We start from the raw sequence: 18,188 nt of genomic DNA on the forward strand, positions 1-18,188 counted from the left end.
CATTTTGTTTTGTACCCACTATACCTGTATAGTGGGATGTTTGAGACTTAAGGGATACCACAGAGGTTACTTATTTCTGATTTAAGAATTCCCAAAACATTCTACATACAGGCTATTAGAAGATGCCCTTCCATATCACTGTTTCAGTATTCTTTACCAAAGGGATTCCCTGCCAAGGGTAGCTCAACATCTGGCCAGTATACCAAAGCCTTATGATTTTATAGACATCATCATAAGTCACACATATGCTCCCCACTCAAGGTATATGGCATAAACGTAACTTACGGATGTACATACCTCAGAACTACTTTGCAGCCAGTCCGAACGCCATCATTGATCATCGGTCTTGAAGCCTCCTTCTTCTGTGCTGGTTAATGAGCCGTGTTTCAGTTAAGTGCCCCATTGGGGTTTCTTGTGTTTCAGAGAAGTGCCCCATTAGGATTTCTTCTTATCTTTTCCTCCTTTTCAGTTTTGTGAGTTTACATGCCATCCAGAAAGGGAAAATGTCATTGTGGGAGGCAGATTCACCATAAGGATTGCCACGAAAAGTGTCTCTTCTGTTTGGGTGCTTCCCATGACCATATGCAGTATTTTGCCTCCCAAGCACTTGTCTTAAGACCCTGTGTAGTCATCTCTCCTCTTTTACATGGAGACCAAGCATCTTAAATTGCTGGTGCAGGGTGCTATGGTGCAATCTTCTTGTCCCGAAGGTCAGCTGGCTGCCAAGAAAAAGACACCCAGGTATGTCTCACTTGAGGCTGGTGAAAGCCTAGAGGAATCACCCATTTGTTCCATCTGATTCCTCTGCCTTGGCCATATTGGATGGATCTGACTTCTCGCATATACTTGGAGGCTCTGCAGATGTCTACTCCAGATATAGGGGGGATCCTCAGCTGATTATTTCAGAGGGACCATGAAGGATACTACAGATGCTTGTTTGAGAGGAGATTCCTACTATGTTGGTTGAATGTAGGCAATAGTCTGAACCTCCTAGGGTATTTAGGACAGATGTCCCTCAAAAGATAAAGCAAAAATCCAACATGTTTCCCCTGGGCCTAAAGCTGCCCAATGTGAATGGCAGGATTTTACCCAGGGGTTATGTAATGCATTGCTGGCCTTGAATCCTCCCCAAGGAGTTTCTGTCCCTCTTTCCCCTTGGTCCTCTACTGCACCTGAGGCCCAGAGAGCAGGACTTCTTTGAAGAGGAATTGAATTCTGAGGAAGAGTCTTTGGCATGTTCCTCTGGTATCCCTTCTCCCTTGAATTATGGCTCTGAAGAGGAGGATTCTTTTAGCCCAGACTCTGCCTTTGAAGAGCTCTCCTTTGAGGATACTATTTTTCATATAATGGAATATTTCAAATGGCACTTTTCTCAGGTTTCTGACATTCAAAAAAAGTATCATGAGCGCCTCCAGATGGAGTTCCCTAAGCCGTCTGCTGTACCTTCAGTCTTGACTGATCTTTTAGATACCTTTTCAGCAGCCTCTATGGCCCCAGATTCTCAATCTTCAGCCCCTAAGAATCCTGACAGATTTTACAAGGTGCCTGATGAGCGTACGTTTCTCTACAAATGTCCTTTTGCTGACCCTTCTGTAGTGCCTGTCTCTTCTGACAAACAGTCTAAACGTTTCCCTTCTACTAAACTACTTCCTTCAGACAAGGACGGTAGAGTTATGGAGCAACTGGTCAAGAAGATACATATTGCTGCTGCCTTGGCCTTTCAGGCAATTAATTACCAGACCCATATGACCGTGTTGTTTTAGCCCTTCTTTCTCAGGCTTTTCAGGCTATGTCAGACCTTCCTGATTCTGAAGGAAAGGTCTCTGCCCTTTCTTTACTTGGCTCTACTTCTGAAGTAGCCTGCAACTGTATTAAATGTAATTATGATGTAGCTGATGCTTCTGTAGAGCTTTTGCTTTTGTTTTTGTTTTGAGTTGCTACTCTTGGCTTTGTCTAAAACTGTTGCCTGATATTAAGGCTAAACTGTTGGATGCGCCTCTTGATAAAAACCTGTTTGGTTCTGCTGCTGCTGAACTTTTTAAGTCTCAGCAGGATAAAGGCAAGGCCTTGCAGGACTTGAAGCATATATTTGTTTCTCCTTTTCCTAAGTTCCGGAGGAATTATCCATCTAAATCTGCCTTTGATCATAGACAGCCTTGCCCTCCTCCCAAAGATAATAAGGGTTCTTGGCAAATTCCTCCTGCTAAGTCTACTGAGACTCCTACCTCTCAGAAACTTCCTTTTCAAGACAAGCCAAGATCTATCTAACTGTCTGCTTCCCCTTTTCTTGAGTCAGGTTCTCTTGTCCCTTTGTCTGTCCCTGTCCCTTCCCAGTTAATTAAGGATTACTCAAGACTCTTGGGTTCTGTCTGTCATCCGTCAGGGATACTTCATGGTATGGAAATCCCTTCCTCCCTTTCTGGGCATCCCTCAACCTCCTCAGCAACAGCTTTCTTTCTTCCCAGAACTACTTCAGGATCTTTTGGCACAAGGCACCATTCCCAGGAGGGTAAGGGGTTTTATTCTAGAATGTTTCTGGTTCCCAGGAAGGAAGGCAACTGGAGATCTATAATGGACCTTTCTCAGCTCAGCACCTTTCTAAAGCTCCCTTCTTTTCAGATGTTATCTCTTCAGACCCTGTTTTGTCTTCTTCCCCAGGCTTTCCTGATCTCACTGGATCTCAGGGCTGCTTATCTTCACATTCCAATTCATCCTCTTTTCAGGAAGATTTTTGCATTTCTGTGTTTCTTCCTTGCAGTTTTGGTTCTCTTCTTTACCTTTTAGCCTTTCTACTACCCCAAGGGTATTCACCAAATCCCTCGCTCCCACATTTGCCATTTTGCATGATAAGAGGGGTTCAAATCTTTCCTTATCTGGATGGCCTGCTTATTCAAACTTTCTCCCCTGAGGTCTTGTTTCAGCACCTCCAGTATACTGTACGTCTCTTGCAAAGTCTGGGGTTTGCAATAAACTTCCAGAAATTTTCTTCCTCTGGTTTCAGTTAATGCCAAGGAATTTCTCAATGCACTAGGATTCATGTCCTCCACCATTTCTATGCTACCTCTAGCCAGACTTAATATGAGAAAACTATAGTAGTTCCTGAAGTTAATATGGCTCCAACAGTGGCATCCACTGGATTTTCTAGCCCGTCTTCTTCCATGCCTCAAGCTCAAGCTTCAATGGTGGATTCATAAGGTATATCTCTCCACCAGCAACTTTCTTGTCAGTCCCCAATTTCCTCTCAGGAACATTTCTCAGGTGCCTCAGACATGGGATGGGGATCCTCTTTCAGTTCCCTCAAGGTCCAAAGTTTCTGACCTCGTCATCTGAGGTCAGACCTCAGCAATGTCAAGGAGATAACAGCTCTACATTTCTCTCTTCATACCCTCCATCCTCTCTTTCTTCTGGGGCTTGTCAACAATTTTCATTGACAATGCCACAGTGATGTGGTATATCAACAAGCAAGGGTGCACATGGTGCTACCTTCTTTGCAGATTATCTCTTCAAGTTTGGCATCTAGCTGTCCAGTTCAAAGTGAGTCTTCAGGCTGTATACATTACTTCAGAGGAAAATATAGTGAAAGACTCTCTGACCAGGTCAAAACACAGGCTCACAAATGGATGCTTCACAGAGATGTGTTTGTGGACATTGTCCTTCAGTGTGGTACCCCTCAGGTAGATCTTTTTGCCTCCCCTTTGAATAGATGACAACTTCGTTATGCACCAGCGTCCCAAGTCCTCTGGTTTGGAAGGTGGACACCTATCTTTTTCTTGGAAGGGGATATTTCTGTACTCCTTCCCTCCTCTTCCTCTGATTCCGAGGGTCCTGCTCATGATAGAGCAGGATACCAACAGAATCTTATTGGTGACCCCCCTTTTGGCCCAGAAAGCATTGGTTCCCCATTCTTCTACACCTAGCCAGTGGTAATCACTACAAGTTATCTCATAGGGTGGGCCTATTCACCCAAGAAAAAAGGGGACTCTGATCCATCTTCACTTGTCCAGTCTTCAGCTGACATTGTGGGTGATAAGGGTTTAATCCTTTTTAGGCACCTTTTTTTTCTGAGGACATGCTTAGGATTCTGCAGCAGACCAGGAAACCCACTACCAGGAAATCTCATGTGTCCAAATAGAAGAGACTTTCTATTTGGTGCCTTGCTCGTAACCAGGATCCACTTTCTGTGGAGATCCCTCTAGTTCTCCCTTATTTCTGTGAATTGCTCCTGCTGGGTTAACATATTCTTCTGTTAAAGCTCACCTCTCAGCTATTTCTGCTTGTCTGCCATTAACTCCTCCTCTGGTCTGTAGGTTTGAGTTCAAGGAATTTCTTAAAGGTGTCCTTCATATCAAGCATCCTAGGAAGCCTATTCTACCTTCCTGGGGCCTTACTGTTGTGCTTAAAAAATGTACCAGGCTCCTTTTGAACCTCAGTTTCATCTTCCTTACAACATTGCACATGGAAAACTGTTCTTCTTTTGGCCCTTCCTTCTAACCTCTGGGCTTTTATGGCTGTTCCTCCTTTTTTGTTTTTTTTTTCATAGGGACAGGATGTCTCTTTGTACTAATCCTTTTTTATACAAGATAATTAACAAATTGTCTTTTAATCAGTCTAATTTGCCCTCCTGTTTTCCTTCTCCGTAGTCTGCTGTTGAGAAGGTTCTTTACACCTTGGATTTGCATAGACAGCTCAGATATTATTTACTTAAGACTAAGACTACTCACAAGTCTGAGCAACTTTTCATTTCCTTTCATCCCAGAACTCTAGATTTGGCAGTTTCTAAGCAAACCATTTTCTCATGGATATCTAAAGCCTTTTTTCATGGAAAAAGCTGTACTGCCTTTGTAAATGTTTTTTCTACCATGGTTGTGGCTTCCCCTGGTGCTTTTTTCAAAGGATTAGATGTTGGTTCCATCCTTGAGGCTGCTACTTGGACCTCTGTGCATGCTTTCAGTAAGCATTACAAGAGCCGACTTTGCCAGAGGGCCTTCCTCCTCCCAAGTTTCCTCTTGAGCTTTTGTACTGTCCCTTTGCCAAATAATACTTCAACAGTGATATGGAAGGATATAGTACATTTGTGTGAAATCTTACCATAACAGTAGATGTCCTTCTCTTCACTCTTACAGTATTCACTGCCTCCCTCCTGCCCCTTCTGTTCTTTTTCTTTTTCTTTTTTTCTCCTTCTGGATACACATGTTCGAGGTTTGGCATAACGGTTAAGGTGTTTGCCTTACAAACTCAAGGCGCAGGGTTTGATTCTCATGTAGGGTAACTGGCTAGGCTTAAAATGGCCCATAAAAAGCAGTTAACCTAGTACTAATCTATGAATCTATGTTCCATCTGGGGCTTTTCAGTTTTGAGGCATGTATGTCCATACATCACATTTATGCCCTACACCTTCAGCAGGACGCAAATCTGTGATGTACAACATCTATAAAATCATAAGGCTTTAGTGTACTGGCCGGATGTTGGGCTACCCTTGGCAGGGAAGCCCTTTGGTAAAGAATACTGCAACCATGAAGAGAAGGACATGTACTGTTATGATAAGATGTTACACAACTCTACTCTTTTTCTTCTTCTTCTTTCAGCTTTTCCCAGTTAGGGGTCACCACAGCGGATCACCTTGTCCACTCATGATTGGCAGTGGAGTTTTACAGTGTCGAGTTGCCAGCCCGGCACCCAACCTTCCACAGAAGGCACACACATGCACACGCTCACTTCTAGGGCCAATTTAGAGTGTCCAGTTAACCTATAGCATGTCTTTGGTATGTGGGAGGAAACCGGAGCACCCGGAGGAAACCTACGCAACCACAGGGAGGACATGCAGACTCCACACAGAAGGCACCCTAGCCAAGGATCGAACCGGAGAATCTCTTGCTGTGAGGCGGCAATGCTAACCACTGCACCACCGTGGCCGCCCTATTTCATCTTAAAGCTTACACAATGGCATACTCAACTGTATTCATATTTGACATCTGTCTAGTGCAGACAGAGATATTGAATATTATTTATATGTTTTGTATTGTAATAATTGTCATGCTTCTCTAAATATCTCAGCAATCAAGTGACACGCAGAACTGCTTAACCTAATATGAAAGCTCCACAGCTGTATGAAGACATTTCTGCTGGCAGTCTGTGTGTTGCTTGAATAGATAGTTGGGTATCATAATCTTTTTATACAACCTTGCATAATTCATATTTATCATGGTTATTGTGGCTTAAAAAGACAAGTTAAAGACCTAGAATTGAGTAAATACAGTCACTGTTTGGGATAGTTTGAGCTGAATAGTTTGCCATTTACAGTTTACTAGCAACACAAGTGGTTCTAGAGAAAAGAACATTTGACCTGTGAGACAATAACGTCATTTTTTAAAAGGCTTAAAACATGCCCACTAAGTGTTAAAGTACAAACTCAAATGAGCTCCATTGGAGGGAATGAGTTATTAATATTTGTTTTCCTTTCCAAATCACTTTGTTAGATTGACCATACATTTAGCCTCATGACTTCTGGGCCATCTCCCCCTTGAGTGAGAGCCAATTGCTTACAACCTGAGGAGTAGTTTACAGTTTGTACTACATAGGCCAATCTCAGGTATGTTGCTCTAAAATGCTCTTTATGTTCAGTTCTGACAAGCCCACTTTTTCCCTTGGGCGAGTCAACTTATCCCAACTGATTCTTGGGTTTTTATCATTCTGGAGAAATTTATTCATCTTTTTTCAAAAATGCCATAAATATTGTCACCTACTTTATATAAAAAGCTTGCCTATCACAAGTTATAAAGGAAACTGCAAACAATTTAATTGCCTATATTTTATTAACTTTGCCTTGAATTTTGCCCATGTCTTCCTTGGTGCATCATCGAGTCAACCTGACATCAGATACCTCATTCTGTAGTGACCTCATATGTATGGATAATGCTTTACCAATTCACTGGATTTATGCCGAGAAGGTACTCTTTGCTTAGATGCCTGTCTCTACCAGTGGATGCCGAAGCAAAGCTTCTAGATACTTTGGATGAAGACTACCCTTTTGAGTCCCCTTCTGCCAAGATTTAAAAACATAGGAAAAATGGGGTGAAGGTATGCAGTGGTTCAAACAACTTTTTATTTCCCATGTTCCAAAATTCCAAGTAAGTTATCCCTCTAAACCAGGCCCTTTCTACAAGAAGAAGCTAAACAGGCAAAATAATTCAAGAAGAAATGGCAAGACAAACCTAAATCTGATTTGAAGGAAGTCTAAGATCCCTATTAAAAAAAAATTTCTAGCTTCTAACTACCTCAGTCCCCTTCTTTTTCCTCCACTTTGGCTATTTGCCCGTCATCAGATTGTTGGATTTTGAAAATTATTTAAAAGACCACACATTCCAGTGGAATTTTCTTCTTGTTCAACATTCAGTTCCACAGGTGCCTCAGAACCAGCATTATCTGGTTTCTGCAGTCGTTACAGAGCTTTCACAACAGGGTATATAGAGCTTGTTATTTTCTGTCAAAAAGAAAATTATTTCTCCTCCAGGTTTTTCCTAGTACCAAGAAAAGAAAGCGCTTGTTGACCAACCATAGATCTTTCTTTCCTGAACACCCTTTTGAGCATTCCACAATTCAAGAGGGTAACATTTCAAAGTCTTCTTTTCTTTATGTTTCCAAAAGCTTTTCAGGTTACCTTGGATCTCAAGGATGCTTACTTACACATCCCCATTCATTCTCTACACAGGAGACTTTTAAGATTCTTTGCCTTGGGATTTTACTTTCAGTTTCAAGCTTTGCCTTTTGTGCTTCCCAGTGCTCTGAGAATATTCCCTAATTATATAGCCCTTGTCATAGCATTTTGCAGGGTCCAAGATATCCAGATACTGTTGCACAGAAGACTGATTCAAGCCACTTCTCTTCACAAAATTTTTCAAGGTTTGCAGTTCATTGTCAGTCTCTTAAGATCTTAAGTTTCACTCTGAATTTTATTTTCCTGTAGATGTGATTCATTTCTTAATCGATTTCAGTTCCCGACAAACCTTTCCTTTGATGTCAGCAAGATAGAGTCTGAAATAATTGGTAAACATGACCACCACTATACAGATGATTCCATTTGCCATTCTCTCTGGACAGAACTCATCCTCTGTAATTCCTGATTCCTCTCTTGCAAATTGTGAAAAAAGATTTGCATTAGTGGATAATGTGGATAAGGAAAACCCAGGTGATGTTCATCATAAGACACTGTTGCCTACCCTAAGCTATACGAGTTATAGCCTGCCAAGGATATTACAACTGGCCAGCACCCAAAGTTTCAGGACACCCTCACTATGTCTTAATCACTGATGGACTTGAGGAGAGCTGTAGAAAGTCAGTGGTTAGGATGTCAAATGTTCCAAAATTTCCTACCATCTAAGTACGCACTCCTTTTAGGCTTTGAGTGCTGACTGGTCAGGTAGCGGTTCTCCAAGGCCAAGCAGATAAATACCCTTCTGGGGAAAATCTTGTGCTGTACCTACTTTCCTAAGGAAAAGTTTACTTTATTTATTATACAGAAAGCTATACGAGTGTGAGTATATATGCGAGTCCCTTCCTCCTTTTAAGGGGATTCCTCCTCATCCCTTAAACCAAATTTCTCTGTTTCCTCTAGTCCTGGAGCAAATGCTCTCTCTAGAGGTCATAGAACCAGTTCCCCGAGAACAAAGAAGGAATGGAATTTATTTATGAATCTTTCTGGTACCAAAGAAAGTAGGAACTGTACAATCAGTCCTAGACCTTTCTTTTCTAAATCCTTTCACTTCAGAGTCCCAAAGTTCAGTCTGTCTTACCCCTCAGTTTTTTTGGTATGTCCAGATTTGCAAGATGTTTATAATCACATCCCAGTCTTTAAGGGCCTCAGACATTTCTTAAAGATTTTTCTGTGTCTGGCTTGTATTTTCAGTTTTCTGTCTTACCCTGTGGACTGTTTACAGCTGCAAGGGTGCTTACAAAGTGTATAGCACCAGAAATAACTCATTGCAGGTTGCAAGACATTCACTTTTTTCTATTTGTAGACAACTGTCTTGTTTTTGCAGACTCTCTCTCAAACTGTTATGAATCTCTCACCTGTGTAAAGGATCTCCCCCTCCTCAGTCTGGATTTTGAGGTGAACTTACAGAAGTCTTCTCTTATACCTAGTTACAGGATAGTGATTGTGGGGTGCCTCCTGGATGCATCCCTCATGAGGGCTTTTCTTCCTCAAGACACAGTAGACACACGTGATTTGTAGGAGTGTTTCAGAGCTGCATAGTTAAGGCTCCTATGCATAGCACAAGCAGAAAGATATAATTAACATAGGAAAGGGATGATGACGAAATAGGAGAAGCTCAAGAAATAAGACGAGATTGGGATTTTGGATGTGTATCCTTAAGGAGAATAACAGCAACCATGCATGTTCATAACCATATTCATAAAGTACCAGAAAGTATTCTAAGAACTAAGCCAACACAGGAGTAGAGAAAGGAGATTCTAATGATTGGGATGACTGCAATTAGAGGTAGAGAGAATAGGCAAGAGGTGGCTGGAATTTACTGGAGAAAACTGGCAAAGGAACCAAGATATTGGGAGAAAATAATTAAAGAAGGAGAGGTAATAGAATGGGAAGACGCTAATAATTCATTTGGACTGCAGACTAGAGACTGCCTTCCCCGTCAAGGACTGATGTTAGAGTACAGGCAAAGAGAAAGAAATAGGGAGATCCTAAGTGAAAAAAACAGCACCTGTAGAGTAGAATCTAGAACATAAGCTGCTGATAAACATGGATAATTAGTAGGGCATATAAAATATTGCATAATAACTATAGGAATCAATCAGAGGAGGTTATAAAGGATTGTGAAGAGAGATTGGTTAAGTAATTCACAAAGAAACAATGGGAGGGATGTATGTATGGTTCCCAAATAAGCAACAGTATCGAGAAGATGCAGGATCTTTGCTTGGAAATGTTTCCATAGATATTTTCATACCCCAAGCAGACTCTAAATAATTTTTCCCTCAAGTAGATTGCAAATGGTGGTGGTGTAATGGGAAAGAAAAGAGGTAATTGGGAGCATATTTTTTGGGAGTGTAATCAGTTCGCTGAGTTAAAAAATTCCCCGTAGACTCCTCTGTCAGAAATATTGGGTGAACAAATTGGTGTAATTAAGGAAATTATTTTTTTGAGCTGTGATACAGAATCAGAATTTCTCAGACATAGTACGGCTTTGCTGAGTTTAATTCTGGTGGTTGCCAAACAAGCAGTTACTAGAAAATGGAAATTGTAGTCTAAACCAACCATATTAGAAGGAGTGAATATAGTAAGAGAGAGAAAAGAACTAGAAGAAGGCTCTTTAGAAAAGGGTAGGATCAAATTACACAGAAAAAAATGGGAACTGTGGGAACAACACAGGCAGAATAATGTTTGGAGGAGGAATGAGATTTAAGGGAAGGCAGAAATTGAATGAGCTATATAATGTTGACTGACAGTGGCTGTATAGAAGATTATATGTGATGTATAATGTTTGTTACTGAAAATATGTCAATATGGTTTGTTTTTGTTTATGTAAATGTGATTGCCTATGGCATAAGTGGTAATTCAACAAAGATGTTTCTTGTCTTTAAAAAAAAACGCAAAGTAGACCACTACAAGGAGCAGTTTATGAATGTCTTCACCCGGTGTCTGGTTTCAGACAGGGAATATTACATGATTGAGTTTCTTGTCCTCTACAATTCTCATGATTCCTTTGGACAGACTTGACATAAGAAAATTAATTGTCTCCACAAATCTGTTTGGACCATACCTCCCAACCGTACCGAATTACTTGGTTTTTACCAAGTTTTGGGATCCAAATAATGGGATGCCATAATTCCTGAGTGGCAACCCTTCATTTAAGAAATTTTCGCAGATTTTTTATTTTTTTTGAGCTGACGTCATCACATGTGCGATGACGTCAGCTCTGTCGGGGCTACTAGCCATTTGGAATTGAGCTCAGCGGCTTACGTGCACACATTTCCAGCAGGCTGTTCAAATGATCTGTGAGAGGGAACTGGCTGGCTGTTCAAATTGACTCTAGTCTCTAGCACTTGTGAGGAAACATTTTATATTTTCTGTCTGCTGCACTACTTGCAAGTGGGACTTCCTGGCTGGGTACTGCAGAGCGAACAGAAAGGATCCATTCCTAGCTGCACTCCAGTAGGAATCATGTTTTATATATTTCTATTCTGGATGCAGTTGCGAGCAAAACTGTGTGTGTGTGTGTGTGTGTGTGTGTGTGTGTGTGTGTGTGTGTGTGTGTGTGTGTCTGTAGATAGAAAGAGAGAATGAGCGAAAGCGAGTGAGATCTTATCTGAAAATCATTACTAATTAAATTTAAAAGGTATGGTACACTTTGAAGTCAGGGCTTATATCACCAATATAGAAACTTGATCATTGTCACTGACTATAAGAAGTTGAAAATAGTTAAGTCCATAGAAGTTGAAAAATTGCAAGTAACTGCAAGTTTATTTTAGGTTGATCATTTTTGGCATTATATTGACTATACAGTAAATACAAATCAAAGTGGCAAAAGGAAATATTTTTGAAAAAAATAGCCTTAAGTAATTAATACAAACATAATTCTACTGCATTTGCAAAAGAGGTTGCCAGAATGTGACAGAGATAATACCACTTAACGCAACTTAGCAACTTTACTTGTGCATGTACAATATATATTCTGTTCTTGCCAGTTTAGCTTTTCTTTCAGTAAAGTTTAAAAAATTATCAGTGCATACTTTATTAAACAATGCTAGGGCAAGTTCTACAAGTTACTGAATTATTAAAGTACGAAGACAGAAAACTGATATGTTTTTACTGGACATATTTTATCTGTTAGCTAAAACATAAATCTGTAAAAGGAAATATATTAGTAGAAGGTACAAATAAATGATTTAATTCCAAAAAATGTTTTTACCATTTTTGCAGCTTAACACAAGTCCATTTGCAATGGAAGTTATCCAATTGCAAGCTGCAGGAGGTGAACAGATTTACCCAACATTATTTTCTTTGTTTAATTGGGTGTATGATGGCTTGCTTTTGCTTTTATTCTACATGCACTGGTAAAAATATTTTTTCAGCCATCACAGCAGACAGGCTTCTCTTCAAATGGTTGAGGTGGATTTTGTTGAGTGTCAGTAGCCAGAAGAAGAAGAAGGAAGAGTAAAAAAGACAAAAAACATAACTTTGATTGTGGTTTCCCATGATATGACCCAAAATGCAGGGCATTGTACAGACTCAAGGACAGCTGAAAGCTATACCTAGAATGGGAAAGACAGAGAGACAATGTGAGAAAGAGAGAGAGAAGGGCAGAGAGAGACAAAGAGAGAGTATTGTTAATCTGTTGTTCTTTAAATTCAGACAGTACTGGTGGCATTGTGAGCCCCAAAGGTATACTGTGTTAGCCACCGTAAATGTCTGTTTCATTAATGACATCATAACATTATGTAGTTTTTGTAGCAGGCAATATGGATGCACTGAACCAGCAATCTTTGTCTCATAGGTAGGTACTAGGCTAATGGCCCTAGGGCCTATATAAGCCTAGCCAAAAAGGTATCCTGGCTTTTTGCTGTACATTTATTTACTCCTCCGTGCTGTGCAGTGAACGAACACAGAAACTATATCGGACTTTTTATTCTCTGTGAGGGTGAAGTGCATCAGGAACTCAACACATCTCATAACTCTGACTTCTGCAGTACCTTTGTGGCATATACACACTACACCAAAAGCACAACTCCTTCATACACAAACACACCCACTGCTTGCACAGGGTATCATTCGAGTTTCTGCTCAAAATACCGCAACTGAAAATAAGCTTCTGTAACCACTGGATACAACAAAGTGACAGAGGACAGATGCCAGTAGTAATGTTGAGAACTTTCATTTTTTTTTCTGGAGTAAGAAGCAGAAAATGAAAACAATTATGAATGTTGAGGCATGTATTGATTCTGTACCTATTTAACAGAAAATGTAACAGCTGCAACTGAAAACGTTTGCAAGTATGTATGTATCTGTTTATTTTTCTATGAATGTGTGGGCGCATATATTTGTGTAAGTGCACATATGGTTATGTGCATTTCCTAGAGAGAGAGAGAGAGAGAGTGTGTGTGTGTGTGTGTGTGTGTGTGTGTGTGTGTGTGTGTGTGTATTTGTGTGTGTGTGTGTGTGTGTCAGAGACAGAGAGTGCATATATGAATGTCTATATAAGTTTCCAGACATGAATCCCCAATGTGCACAACAAAGATGTACTAGTAAAGTGACAAGTGAGACAACTTGAAAGCAGGTGTGAACTCTTCTCAAGTCACTGTTCTTTCCCAAATTATAGGTAATGTTGTTCTTGGGCTGGTCATTATGTAGCCAGATTGCTCCAGCTTCCTTCATTTCATGTTGAATTTGTATTACACAGCATGTACAGTCTGCTGTGAAACATAATGCGTTGTTGAAATCAGTTGAGTAGAATGCTCATTTTTTTTTCTGAACGAAATATCTTTGCTATTTAGCTAATTTTAGTAGATGCATTTTTGACAGATTGCTCCTGTAAATTTGCCTTTACACAACAGAAATGTACCACTGAGGGCAGTAATATCTTTCAGGCCGGTTGCAACATTCATAATGATTCCTGAATGGTGCAGAGCAGAAACTGCACCTTTACCTTTCACATCACTTAACAAGCACATTGAGTAACATCCCAGTAACACTGTACAGGTGTACTTGTTGAGTCCAAGATATTAGTGTTTGTACATTGTGCTATAAAATTTAAAAAATAAAATACAAATAATCATTGTAGAAATAAAGCAGCATGCACACATTAATGTTTCTGGTAAGTGGGGTGAAATAGCCAGGTAATGGGACATTGGAATGGCTGCATTGAGACTCTGATGTCATATTTTGGTTGTCTGTTCTTCAGTTTGTGTTTGAAAGTTGGTATCCCACAATTCCATTGGAGTGTGCGGGGTTACATAATTATGTATGCGAACTTTATGTTAATCATTGTACAGATTTGTACCTATTTTTCATGGGCCTTGTCCAGATTTTTGATGTTTCCAGGTTGAGAGGTATGGTTTGGACCCAACACTAGCACCAACATTCCTTACAGATTTCAGTGTTGGGGATTGCTAAAAGGGAGTTACTTTGGTGGGTTGACCAGTTATCTCTTAACCCATGTCTTCCTTTCTCCATTCCACCTCCTACTGAGTTTTACCCACAAAAGTGGGTCAAATGGTCATCCATTGGCAGTAATCTTGCACTGTGAACAAAGCCTCCCACACCTTGCTTTCATAGAAACTATCCTGCTTTCACATTCTCTAACTGTTATAACCACTGTTAGCGTCAGCAAACCTGTAGTGCAACTTATAAATATTTGAAAAGATGCTTGTTTAGTCTTTTGACTAAACTAGCTTCATTGAAATGGACATTGTGGAACTACATGGAGACTGAAAGATAGCATTGATAGGCCTACACACAGGTTAACAAATGCTGTCAGATGTTTTAGAGGGTGACTTTACAGCTGCATGCACACACCTCTGCTCTCATGACAGCACTTTAAAGATGTTAGATGAAAAATGAAAACTGACAAAACTCCACTGAACTTCCACATCATTCTGTTAAGACTTACATACATAAGTGGTAATATGGAGCAGTTAGAGGGATGGTGGCAATGGAAAACTGATAGATGAGTTCAGGCAGCATAGCTCAGGAGAGTATCATCTGACAGTTTAAAATAATATCCATGATAATTCTGGAGAGGAATTAACTAGCAATTTTGTTTATCAAGTGATACTTTGTTGTTAAGACTATGACATTTAGGTGACATAACTTATGATCTTATGAAATATTCAGTGTTTCTTTTTGTGTTTTAGAATCTTAGACAGCAGATTCTTGAATTACTTGGACCTATTTCCATGAACCATGGTGTCTATTTCATGGCTGCCATTGCTTTTGTGTGGAATGAGAGACGACATGGCAGAAATGCAAAAACAAAAGTAAGTGTACAGCACACTTTTGTACCTTATTAGTCCTTTATCTTCAATAAGCTCATTTTTTTCTCAAAGTTTTATTCACTTCTAATGTCTGCTGAATGGTCGAGTGACGGAATGTCCATCTGTGTGGCCCCAATGTCTTAGATTTGACATGCACTTCTGTTAATTTGAAGGGTTGATGAGAAGAGACAGTAATGATCAAGTGTTGATGGTAGCTTCCACATTTGAGACTGAAGGCTGAAGGAGGTTTGGTAAAGGGCTACACCCAAGTAAAGGTTAAAGGTTTGTTATACAAGCCAGAAAAAAGAGCTGTAGAAGGGCAGAACTGGACAGGTGGGAAAATAAATACATTTTCTTGATGTTGCTGTGTCCGTTGTAACTTTTGCTGCATTGGGGTGTAGATAATTGAAAACACTCTAGTAAAAATATATCTTTAGTGTTTAAAGTAGAGTATTCTTTTTACATAATTTTGTCACTAGAGGCATAGTGAGCTGTTGATTTTGGAATGATGGTCTCTGATTTGGGGAAATATGAAGAGGATGTGTTGCAGACTAAATATGAGAGATATCAATGTTTAAACTCAACTCAGTGAAAAAAGTAATTGGTAAACAGTGGTGAGATTATAGATAGCAGATATGTGGGTTGCCCTGGAAGCTTTGAGGCAACAGATGAAAATGGTGTCCAGACTGTTGAGCTGTTATGCTAAACAGCATAAGTAATTAGTGGGTGATTCTATGAAGCTTCTGAATGGGGCAGTATGATGTCATGATGATATTTTTATAAAGAGTGGTGGATATTCAAAATAAGTCCGTTGAGCTGAGCAATCAAATAATCTGTATTGAACAGACGCTGGTAATGTTGGAGACAAGATAAAAGATGGAGAAATTTGTACCTGAGTAGGATCCTGGAGGGTGGAGAAGGATTTTACTATATCAGCAACAACAAGAACAAACAGTGAGTCCCAGCTCTACCTTCCGTAACTAGAAAATTTATTCAGCTCAATTTAGTTTCTCTAGCGCCTCGGCCAACAGCCTTTACAGAGTAAAACAGTAAAGCTTTTTAAAAAATCACAATATATACAACATGAAACAATAAATCAATTAAACAATCAACTAATTAAAAAAATAATACACATTTAAAGTCACAATTCTAAATAAGACTTTGCCAATTACATTCTCTATTCAAACCATAGGGGCATAAAGTACCATATTTCATGATTAAAATAGATTCTTTTTGCCTCAATATATTCTTTTGATATTCCACATTATTATGATAAAGAGGTACATGTTCCAGTATGGTAACTTTTATACAACCAATATTACCATTGTGTACAGAATTAAAATGTTCCGCAATAGGACTACTAAATTTATTATTTTTCACATCTCTGACATGCTCTTTAATTCTGTCTGCTAACATTCTCTTAGTTTCACTAATGTAATACTTATTACACGTACAAAAAATAACATAAATTATACCCTTACTCACACAAGAGTATTTAGCTCTAGTAGTGAAGTTTTTTCCATTAATCCTACCCACCTCAGACACTATATGCTTACAAATGGAACAGTTCCCACAGGGAAAAGTTCCTACAACTTTCATGTTATTTAATGTATTAATCTTAGGTTCCTTATAAATACTGTGTACTAAAAAATCTTGAATACTTTTGCCTTTTTTATATGATATAACTAATTTGGTATCTTTTAATGAAATAATATCTTTTTTAATGAAATTCCAATACTGTTTAATCAATTCATTAATAATACAGGAAAAATTAGTATGCTTCGTAACAAAAAACATCTTTTCCTCACTCGATTTATTAGTATTATAACTATTTCGGTTGTAACCACTATTAAATGTATTTATAACATTATTATTTTTAAATACCTTACTAAAACTGTTCTTAACATCTGTTGGATCATATCCTCTATTTATAAACATTTCAGCTACCTTAAGAGCTTCATTATAAGCTAATTTAGTATCAGTATTTAATCTTTTTATTCTAATAAATTCTCCATAAGGAATAGCTGTTAAAGTATGAGAAGGGTGGCAACTGTTACCACACATTTTCCAGCTGATTTCATTAAATTTTCTATAGATACCAGTATGTATTAAATGGCCATTTATACCTTCAAGAGAAATATCTAAAAAGTTAACCCGGCAACCCAGTTGTACATCACTAAAGTTAATACCAAATTTGTTAGTATTCAATTCATGAATGAATTGTACAGATAAATCAGAACCATCTTTACAGATGAAAATAAGATCGTCAATAAATCTATAATACTTTATAACATGTTTCTTAAAAAATTGTTGTCTGTATAAAAATTCATTTTCAAACATTCCCATAAATAAATTTGCGTAAGCAAATTTGTACCTGAGTAGGATCCTGGAGGGTGGAGAAGGATTTTACTATAGTTTGTAAAAAACACGTTGGTGCAGTAAACTGCTTTTTTCAACAGATTCCGGAGTATTGAAAAGTCTTGTAGATTGCTACTGTTGGCTGATAGAGCATATGGCTGGCAGAGAGCTTCGCTAGGTTTGTGAGGTGATATGAGGATTATGTCTTGTTGTGGCTCTGAATGCCTGGCAAGTGGATAACCTGTGTTTTTTTCATGATTTTTTTTATAATATCCCATACATTTATGGGCACAATTTTCAGCTGTCAGCAAAATGTGCTGACGCCATCAGCTAAGGTACAAAATATCATTTCCAGATATTTTAATATTGTTGTAACATTGCTGCAATTCTTAAATATAAGAGCTACCTTAGATAACATTTTTGGTGGCGTACCAACTTATCCCACTGGTCAATTCTAAGGACAGTAAATCTGTTGTATACATTGCTTTGCTAGGGTTAAGCCCATTCAGGGTTCTATTCTATCTATAGTTTAAAGTAATAGCAATCTTAATATATTGATTTTCCTTTGGCATGTAGCTTGTTTTATATTGCTTGCTCCTGTTAGGTGACCCGATGCAGTAGTACATTTATTTGCTCTCGCCTATTGATATTCACTATATACAGCCTTTTAGCTTCACACTTCATTTCAGAATGTTTTACATAAATTTTATAGGGCATACTATGTATTTGTACTCATCCGCTCTCCTTGTTATCGTTGCCCCTTTAAGCAACGGTGTGGCGCTTGTGGTGATGTCGTCAACAAGCGCCAGTTACTTTGTTTTAAATGCATTAGGTTTTAATCCTTT

General features: G+C 38.9%; 1 protein-coding gene across 1 annotated transcript in view; it reads left to right on the top strand.

Annotated features, from left to right (window-relative positions):
• DOP1A (DOP1 leucine zipper like protein A) overlaps positions 1–18,188 on the top strand; it is a 2,183,138-nt gene that overhangs the window by 1,454,554 nt on the left and 710,396 nt on the right. Inside the window, exon 23 of the mRNA XM_044073353.1 lies at positions 14,866–14,988. Within this exon, the coding sequence (XP_043929288.1) occupies positions 14,866–14,988 (123 nt within the window). The remainder of the gene's footprint in view (positions 1–14,865; positions 14,989–18,188) is intronic.

Source organism: Protopterus annectens, chromosome 1.part1 (assembly GCF_019279795.1).
Source record: "Protopterus annectens isolate FY-2018-M chromosome 1.part1, PAN1.0, whole genome shotgun sequence".
Classification (NCBI taxonomy): Eukaryota; Metazoa; Chordata; order Ceratodontiformes; family Protopteridae; genus Protopterus; species Protopterus annectens.